Below are 10,647 nucleotides of genomic sequence, written 5' to 3' on the forward strand. Positions count from 1 at the left end.
GAAGTCTAGCCCAGCTGGGTCCTGTACTGGAGTTTTGCTCATTGTCTTGGTATGGTGGTGAGGTTATTTTCTTGTGGTGGGTTTTTTCTTGGTACCACCCTGGGTTTTGCTGCTGTCGGTTCTGTTGGTGGTGGGTTTTGTGGGTTTTTGGATTCAAACTTTTGTCGTGGTGAGGTTTATTATTGTGGTGGGTAAGAAATTTTTTTTTTTTGGTGAGTTTTGTATTTAGATTGTTGCCGTGGGTCTGTAGGTTCATGGTGGTGGGGGTTTGCCATGGTGGTTGGGGTGGGGTTTATTGTGGGTTTGTAGGTTCATGATGGTTGTGGTGGTGTGGAGGTCATGGGTTGTGGGTTTTGGTGGTTCATGCAATAGTGGGTTTTGGTGTATGGTATGGTGGATTGTGGTGGTGAGATGGTTTGGTGTGGTGGAGAGCTGCGGTGGTGGTATCACAGTGAGTTGTTGCTCTCTCTCTCTCTCTCTGATTTCTGGTATGGGTATTATGTGATGATGGTGGTTGTGGTAATGGTGATTAATTTCTGGTGGGTGGGTGGTGGCGGTATTATGTGGAGGTGGCTAGTTTTGATCGTAGAGGTGGTGTTTGGTTATTTTCGTGGTTGGGGTGTGGTGATTGATTTTATTTGCGGTTGTGGGTGAAGAGAAAAAGAGGTTAGGAAGAAAGAGAAAGAAAAGTAGTTCATATTATTTTATTAGGTAGTATATATTAATTTATTGGGTTGTATATAAAAATAGAAACTGGGATGCTGGGTGTGGTGATACCAAAATCGTCACTCGATGTGATCGTCCAGGAAGATGGTGGCTCAAGATCGTCCAGAGGCCTGCAAGGAAAAGATGGAGAAAAAGGAGTGAAGGTCACAAGTGTGGTTTTAGCCACTAGGCCTTCGATGATAAAGTCAGAACACTAGAAAGAATGACTGTTTGCTGTATCTAGTAATGAATATCAGAGTAGGGGTAAAAATTTTGTACCTTTGTCCAGGTTCTGAGGCACCTATATATATATGATTCTTCTTTCTAGCTGTTGGGGGTGTTTAATGGTGGTATTAATGTGGTTCCTATAACGCCCTTGAGTGGTTTGAATGAGAGGATTCTGTTTCTTCCAACGATTGGACTACTTATTGTTGATATGTAACGCCATTCCATTTATTATGGCTTAATGGCCCTCCCTTCGTCTGGTGCCGATTTCTTTGGACGAGGGATGCACTCGAGGGAAGTATATTGGACTCATCAGTTGCCCCCTTATTTTGAGGTTGTCGAATCAATTGGGGACGATTTTAGGAATATGTAGTCTTTTTTTTTTTGGCGGTTACGGCGCTTGGGGTTCCACCCTTACCGCATTTACTGCGTAGTGGCGGTGTGACATGCATCATGGCCACGTGTCACATTCAGGTTGGCTGATGAGGGTGCTTTTTCAGATGAGACCCTTCATTTTCCCACACTTCCACATTTTTTGAGGCAACTTTTTAAGCATTCTCATCTTTTCCTCTTTCCTCTTTACCTTTCTTCTTTCTGCTACGCATCTCCTCCTTTGAGTTTCAGTTTCCTCCTTTCTCTATGGTACGCCCCTTTTTGCTTCATTTTTCCTTTTTGGAGAAACTTTTTATTTCCTCCTTTTCCTTTTGCTTGATGGTTAATTACTCTGACATTGGGTGTATTTTCCTTGCTGTTGCATTCTTCTTTGCTCCCTTGGGAGCATTCTTAGATTCTTCTAGTGATCACTGTCTGTGAGTTGCGAATTTCACCTTGGGGTGATAGTAGCCTAGGTTTAGTTTTGGGTGACTTTTACCCTTTGTTGCGCTAATCTTTGGATTGGTTTGGGACTGTGTGGAAAACTTTGAGAGGGGAGAGAATGGGTTGTGAGGTTAGGTCGAGTGATTTGGAGATGGGATTGTCGTCTAGTGCTGATGTGGCTGGGGCTAAGATGGATACTACCACCTCTGTACCAATGTCTTCCCAACCTTCAGTTTTGCAACCACCCCGATCATTTCACACCCTCAAGGAGGAGTGTTCCTTGAACGAGGAAACCTTAGTAGATTTAGGGATAGGTTCCAGTTTCTTGAGGAGGCTAAGATTCGTCTTTCCAAGTCAGGTGAGAAATCTTGTGCCTTTGCCCATGGTGAGGTGCGATTCTACGAGGTGCCTTCTTGTGTGGTCTTAGATTCCCCATTCATCCCTTTATAATGGAACTTCTCCATTATTTGAACATTGCTTCTAGGCAGCTTATGTCGAATTCATGGAGAATCGTCATAAGCTGTATGGTGATTTGGACGATCATAGCTGATGGGGACATGATCAAGCTGGATGAATTCGTCCACCTGTATTGTTTGAAAGAATCAAAGTAGTTTGGGTACTATGAGCTTATGCCCTGGGACAGAAGGTTTCGGCTCATCATCGATCTTCCTTCGTCCTTTCGATATTGGAAATCTAGGTATTCTTTCGTTTCGGGTGACGGTTTGGAGACCATTTTTGACGACTTTTAGGGGAATGTCCCTAGGTTGTTGCGTCGGTGGGAGACCCCTTAACTTGGTGCGTTCACCTTTCGTAAGAAAATCTTCCTTTCGTTGCTTGCTTTGGTCGTCCCTTTTTGACCTTGTGGATATTTCCATTTATTTTGTAGTTAATAAGTGTCCCGAACTTGCGAGCAAATTTGAAGGGCATGTTCGGGCGACTGTTGAATATGCAAGCACTATTGACGATTTTGACGAGTTGGTTGATCCTCGAATCTTGGCTCGTCACTATTTGGGTCCGGAGCCTTCTCACTACGTCCTTTGTGCTATACGGAGAGACGAGAAAAGTAAGTTGGTCTAGGATAAGATAGCAAACTGCCTTCCTTCCTTTTTCTTTCTTTTTGAATTTTTTTTTATTTTTGTTTTTGTGTGTGTGAGTGTGTGTGTGTGTGTGTGTGTAGAGATGACGACCAAGTTCAACCAGGAGTTGTATGCCTGCATCAAGGCGAAGAAGAACGAGCCACTCTCTAGCATTAGGCAGCGGAGGGTTAAGGTCGTCGAGAAGGAGGTGGTCGAGAGGGGTTCATCTACTCTTATCCCATAGTAGGGTCGGGCTACTTCACCGGCTGTCTCCATTAAGAAGGTTACTCCTCGCCTGAAGAAACGCTGGACTGGAGACAAGGGGAAAGAGAAGGTCGAAGCCAGCATGTGGGTTGACGTAGGGACGGCTCTAGCGAGGGCTCATGGGGTCGTCAGGCCCAAGGAGATGAAGGAGATCTCTCGGGTGCCTTCCCATGAGATCGTGAATCATCATGTCCACAAGCTTGTCTAGGTAATCTCCTGTCATGCTTTATTGTTCATTCACGCACTTCATTTACCTTAGTCAATTTTGGTCATAATACGGCTTGGTTACCAGGTGTTAGGGGAGACAATGTATATCACCTCGCAATATTTGCTGAAAGAGGAGAAAGCTGTGGGTGGCAGCTCCACTCTTCTCCGCCACGGTCTACTCGGCCCATAAAACATTTGGTAATTCTTTTGGCTATGGTAATTATTTTGGCTATGGTTCAGTAGGCCTATAAAACATTTGGTAATTCTTCTGGCCATGCACCCTTTGCCCCCTTTGATTGAAGTTTAATGATCTTCAGTAGTGTTTGATTAGTTACTTCAATTTGACTGTTGCCCAGTGGGTGGCTTAGTGAAGGAAATTGGTTCTTGATGTCGAGGTTAAAAAAAAATGATCTGAATCCTTGGCTTGAGGTAGGCGGCCTACAATGTTGATTCCTATTGTGCAAACGACCATGGTGATGCTATGGTCGTCATCTTCTCTCCAGGTACTCGTTTCCATATCTTTAATATTTGCCATACCTTCTGGCGAACTCCTTAGCTTCTTTCTGCATTGTAGGCTAGAAGTATCTAGCCTTAACGATCTTTCCTATCAAAGACCTAGCTCCTGACTGATCTCCACAAATATTTTCACAAACTTCATCATGGATGTATTTAGCTTCATCTTGTTCTTCATACATCAAATTGGGCAATGAGGTGGAGTATGTCATTTAGGATTATGAATCTAGTTGCTCACTTTTTGATCTTTTTTGCATTGTCTAGATATGATGGTAATTGTTCGTCCTTGATGTATGACAGGATTGAGGTCGTCTTGAAGGTGGTAATGTGATCTAATGGATCCTTCAAGCCGTCATACAAATCGAGTTGTGGAAGGTGAAATTTTGGTGGCAAGGGGCACTCGAAGATTTTGGTTGTGAAAGGAGAATTTGCCCTTTTCACCATACTGCCTAGGTTTTTGGTTGTTTTCTCCTTCATAGCGCTTTTTTTTTTCATCCATCGCCTTCCTCATGCTCCTTTCTCATTAGTCCTTTTGGGCTGTTTTGTTCTCCCTGAGCCCTCCCTTCTACAACTAGTCTCTGGGCTCTATACTTCGTCTTCATTCCTATTATGATCAATCCTCCTTGATAAGGGGAAATTTTCTCCTCATTGTAATCACTGCCTCATTTTTTGATTTTGCTTAGTCAATTCCTCCATATTAGCCATGAGCGTTTGGATCTATAGGGTCAATGGCGCTGGATCTTGTTGCACGTTAGATTCCATTTGGATGTAGAGAATTGAATGGTAGAGCTGCGTTTTCAAACTAGAGTTCGGAAGGCATTTCCCATAGACAGCACCAAATTGATGAAGTCAAATTCATCAGTCGATAGGTTCGTCTAGACAAAATCCGACATGAATGAGTTTGAGACTTGCAAAAGAATAACAATGGTATTTCTCTCCTTCTGGTCATCAGTGTGGTGATAGCCAAGGAGCCTCTGATGATAAAGTCAGATGTTGATTAAGAGAGATAATAATAACTAAGAGTGTATTTCAATCTGTATGTGTGTACTTGTCCGCATCAATCTCCCTTTGCTTAGGTTCTGAGGTAGTTTATATAAATCTCTGACTTCTCTAACTGTTGGAGGCCATTAATGGTGGTCTTAATGGCTCTTGTAACGCCTTTAATGACTTTATAAGGTGATTGATTTTCTTGCCAATGGTCATATATACTCGTGCATCCATTGGTAACGGCTCATGCAATAAATGTGTAATTATGGCACTTTGATTATCCAATGACAATCGCTTTGATTGTCCAACCTGCTTGGGTCGTCCAAAGGTGGTTTTGGATGAAGGGAATTTCTTGGTTCATCACCACCTTTTATCAAGGTTCCATTGAAACTCTCAATTATAAAATTTGAATATATGTTTTAGAGGATTCACACCCATATGCTTTAGTAATAGAATCAAACATTATTTTGGCATATTCATATTTTCAAATAGAATTTCAATGCCAAGTTCTATAAATGTTGCAAAATTATCTCTAGCAATTTATCATCCTCTTAGGGTTCGTCCGTTTGGGTTGATAAATAGAGAGGATGGAAAGTAGGGTGAAAATACTGTTTTCCACTGTTTGTTTGGGGGAAGGAAAATAGGAAGGAGAGAAAACCGGGGAGAAATTTTTCTCTCCGGGCCCACATTTTTTTTTCCTACCAAATCGAAAGGAAAATCTGGAGAGAAAAGTGTTATGGTAGCACTTTTACAAAAATACCCTCTTCCCACCTATTTTTTTTCAACGTTCTCTTCTCTCTCTCTCTTTTTCAACGTGACCTAATCTAATTTTTACATTATAATAAAAAAAAAAAAAATTTATATATATAATGTGATAAATTTTATATTATGTAACAAATCAATCTATTTTTTACATATTATGTAACAAGGGTATAATAATCAATTTATATAAATTACATTTTTCATCCTTCCATTTTTCTCTTCAACCGAACAAAAGAGTTTTCCACTCTCCCACTTTTCCACCCCTCCAACCGAACATACAAGAGGGAAAACTAAATATTTTCCATTCTCTCACTTTTCTACTATTCCAATGGAATGGATCCTTAATGTTTCACATACATTCTTCTAGCATTAGCATTAGCATTAGCATTAGCATTTTTTGACTTATGGTACTATTAGCTATGATTAATGCAATAAGAAATAAAAAGATTTAAGTTTAGAAATCTGACCGTGGAGAAATCCCAAAAATAAATAAATTTGAGTGTACCAATACAGAATTCGCACCAACACACTCCACCGTTACTCCAGCACTTATTCTTTAGTCGAGTAGCAGCTCCCACTTCAACAAAAGCATTGGCTGCACAGACTCCGGCTCCCATAGAGAGTTCCAACAAATGAGCCAATTAACTTGGTTAGTCTATCAAGAAACAAATTTCTTGTGGCACTCACCAAAGGACTGTATAATTTCTCCACCAAAGGAATTAAAAGAAATTAACAGAAAACTCCTTTAATTAAGGCATTAGATTAAAATGACCAATCACTATAGTGGCCGAGTAAGTAGTATTCCTAAGCAAGAGATATAATAAAAGTGGAATTGGGGAATTAATTGATTATTTCGTTATGCCTAGTTGCTTCTGCTCTGATACCAATGATACAAATATAAACTACAATTGATATCTTAATTTAAATTGAGATGAATGGGAGAGATAAGCGATTGAAAGTATTTGGGTTGCAGTGGGTTTTTTTCTTATAAAATTTCTGTGTGGTTATTATTTTTCTTTCAAAGAGCTTAAGTGGATTATTAGTCTCACCAACAATTCTTAACGTTCAATTTTGTTCCTACAAATTAGGATATGAATAGTAAACATTCCCAAAGTTTATTTTGTTCTTACAAATTAAGATATGAACTTTAAGATACTCAAGCTCTCTTATCCACCTCACTGCTCACACTCAGTCCTCTATACCTCTTACATATCTCAAGTGCATGTTTGAACAAGTCAAATTCCACATGGTTAATTACGGTCAAACATTCAATTCTCATTATTCATAATTATCTTATTTATAACATACAATATTATGATTTTTCGTATAAAATAATATTTAACCGTTACACACGTTTTGGGTATTTGGCCACATAATCCAACACAATGATATGCACTGCTTGAAGTTGAAGAGAAATGCATTATTTTGAATCTTGAACAAGATAAACAGTTGCTACAAACTTAAATCTAAGAGAATTATTTGAACTCCAAAATCTAAGAGGATTTTGCTTATTCAAGAGTATTGCTACTGGCACATTTAAAAGGTCTGAAACTTCCTCTTTTTGACCCGAATGATAATCACTCCATGATGTGTGACCCATGTTTCAAATACTCAACAAACTGACCAATGTAGTGTTGCTGATGCAGATTCTCATCTCCAAATATAGCAGCGGCCTCCCTTGCACGAACTCTGAATGCCTCTCCTTCATCTGACACCATGGCCAGTCTCAGAGCTTTGGCTATACCATCCCTGTTAAAGGATCCGTCCTTGCCTCTCTCTACTTCCACAGCCAAATGCTTATCCACCAAAAGACTTGCATTCAGAGACTGATCATAAACTAGTGGCAACACAACAAGAGAATGACCAAATTGCAACATCTCAATCACAGATCCCCACCCTGAATGGAACAACGACCCCCCAATAGATGGGTGAGCCAAAATTTCCATTTGCGGTGCCCAGCCAAAACACACCATTCCCATGCTAGATGTTCGATCGCTAAAACCCAAAGGCAAAATGTCACTGTCATCAATAGCCCAAGTGGGTTTTCTCAGTGCCCAGAGAAAAGGCACCTTAGAAAGCTCTAGCCCATAAGCAATCTCATAAACCTGTTCCTTGCTCAGCTTGCACTCACTGCCAAAACCTACATACACGACTGACTTAGGATCTTGTTTATCAAGCCATTCGAAGATCTTCCTCCATGACTCATCATTGATTTTTGATGTTCCATCTGGTCTTTCAGGAGGGAGCAAACCCACTGAAATCACTGGCTTCGCCATCAATTTCTCGTGTAAATTCAAGTACTCACCTTCAAACTCCTTACAACTACGTATGGCGAATGCATTACATGAACGTAGAACCTTTGTAAGCCTAGCAGCATCACTCATGCCAGAAACACCGTCTGCGTATATGCTAGAAAGTACAAAAGGCGCCTCATACTCCCGCCATCCTACAGAAGACGGAAAACTAACCCACTCCGGTGGCTTTGTTAGACTTTCTGGTGACCGCCAAGCTGGTGTTTGGTCAGAGAGAAAAAAAAATCCTGGTGGCTTCCCCAAGAAAACTGAGGTCGCAGCAGACATAACAGTGAAGAACACAAGCCTGATATTATGGTCTTGGGCAATCTCGACTGCCCAATGAGGGAAATAATCTATTATTATCCAATCTGGCAATTGATCTGCAATGAACTGCTGGAAGGGAGTTTGCAGGAGATCATATGCAACCTTTAAGTACTCAACTTTCTCTTGTGGAACGTCAATGGTGGCCTCAGCCCCTTCTGTCAGGACCCTGTTTTGCAATGTGGGTAATGGAAACTCCACCAAATCTATAAAAGTTGCTAAATTTGGAGGAATTTTGGGAAGTCTTTGAATGTTTCTTGGGGTTGACACGTAGGAAACATGGACTCCTGCTTTGGCCAAAGCAATGGAGAGCTGAAAAAAGGGTATCATATGGCCAAAGGCAGAAAATGGAAGCATCACTACATGAAGACGATCCCTCACCATTTCTTTCGGTATGAGATTTCCAAGATCTTATGCTAAGGATGATACATTTATAGGCTTAAGGGTTAGCTTATTTATTGCTTTGGGTAGAACATATTTTTATGTAGCTTTACTTATAATAGCAGAGGCGGAGCTACATTGCTCCTTGGGCCCCCCAATTTTTTTTTTCCCTATAGTCCTCCAAAAAATTTAGAACCGACCCACCTAATTATTTCTAACATTTTTAGTTAATCCAATAGATTTTTTTTTTTGTTGATATAGTCCAATAGATTTTTTAGTTGGCCTCTCAATTGTTCAAAACTTTATTACCTGTCCACTCAATTATTTCTAAGATTTATAGTTAGTCCAAAAGATAATGACTAATAGTTGATCTTCTTAATTGTCCAAAAAATTTATAATTAATCCAATGGATAATAACTCACTCTCTAGCATCATTGACAGCCCATTTTCTGACATAATTTCAATTATTTTTTTTCATCTTTAGGTACCTATGGAGCTTTGTTGTAGTTGCTAGTGCCAACCCATTATCCCATTTTCTTTCTTCTCAACACAAAAAATCCTATCTCAACCAAAATTATTAATCCATTTTTTTTTCTGGTACAACATCATCTTCTTGACTCTTTAAAGAAGTGAATATGCAAGTGCATTTTCTTTTCTCTCTCTTTTATCAATCATCATTGTTATTTTACCATTAGTATTATTTTTGTTTCTTTCTTCTGTCACTATGTGTGTGTTGATATGCATAAGGGTATTTAAGATTTTTTTGTATTACTATCTTTATTCCATTAAAGATTGTTGGGCATAATTTTGATGTGAACTGTTCTTTTATTGGATTTTTTTTTTTTTTTGTATTTGTCTATAATAAACTATATAATTTTTGTATGTTCATTAATATTTAAGAATATAACAATATATCAAAGTTAATAATTTTGTATTCAATATGAACTATGGTTAATATATCAATACTACAATTCGACCCCAAGTAAAATTTTCTAGCTATGCCCCTACTTTTAAACAAAATAAGCTCGTACAAAGTACTACCTAAACAAAAGCTTTGAATTGAGGCAGTTTTTATTAATTGCTATCCCACAACTAAATTTCATACATATAGGCAACCTACCATTAATTCTTGACCGTTAGTTGTGAATTATGATCCGTCATCCCAATTATTCATACCCAATGAAAAACTACTATGAATCAAGGAAGTCAATACCGTACCGAAAGTTGTACCGGTTTGGCCACTGGTACGATATATTTCGGATACTGGTCAATATCAGTGTATCGTTTCGAGTTTTTACCGCTATTTTATATATTTAATACACACACACACACACACACACAAAATCTCTATTTATCATAAAATATTACTCCTTGTTTACCATAAAACATTACTTCAATTGTTCATTGCATATAAAGAAAAAACAAAAAACACAATATAAAAAACAAAAAACTTAATTGTCCATTGCATACAAAGAAAACGGTTAATAATTCATCAGTTAAGTGACTCCACCAATATTCAATATTATGTATTAAGTGACTCCACCATCATAGATTCTAATTGCAAGGAAAGAGATATTTCAAACACTCGGGTAGAAAAATCTCTCAAAAAATAATCTCATTGGACTACAGCTCTTTCAATAATTTATGTAGTCACTTCCAAACCAGCCTTCAACCTCATAGCTTTTGCTGCCATTCCTTACCGTCTGTATTCTCTGCCTCCGCCATCACCCAATCCACAACCCCACACCCATTTACTTCACACACAGTCACATATCCCATAACCAAATTGCACACAAAATAAAATGACCCAATCTCCTTCTTATCTCAATTGTTGGCTTGAACTTTGAAGCACTACTAAAATTTAAAACAATTTGTGGGGGTGTTGTTCTAATACTCAATTTAATAATAATAATAATAATAATAATAATAATAATAATAATAATAATAATAATAATCTACTAAGTGAAGAGCTTGCAATTTGTTACAGCCCCTTCCAACTTCAAGAAGGGCTTTATTACCTATCTTTTGGCAGAACAACAGTGCTAACTCAGTGAGTTGCCTGCAAGTATTCAGTGCTAAGATTAGCATCTTCACAA

At 38.9% G+C, this 10,647-nt stretch overlaps 1 protein-coding gene across 1 annotated transcript; it reads right to left on the reverse strand.

The window, feature by feature from the left end:
• Window positions 1–6,954: 6,954 nt before the first annotated feature.
• On the reverse strand, window positions 6,955–8,629 carry LOC142615257 (putative UDP-rhamnose:rhamnosyltransferase 1). Its single transcript, XM_075787991.1, has one exon. It carries the CDS (start codon window positions 8,552–8,554, stop codon window positions 7,133–7,135), a length of 1,422 nt encoding a protein of 473 aa, XP_075644106.1. The 5' UTR covers window positions 8,555–8,629; the 3' UTR covers window positions 6,955–7,132.
• Window positions 8,630–10,647: the final 2,018 nt, after the last annotated feature.

Source organism: Castanea sativa, chromosome 11 (genome assembly GCF_040712315.1).
Source record: "Castanea sativa cultivar Marrone di Chiusa Pesio chromosome 11, ASM4071231v1".
Classification (NCBI taxonomy): Eukaryota; Viridiplantae; Streptophyta; class Magnoliopsida; order Fagales; family Fagaceae; genus Castanea; species Castanea sativa.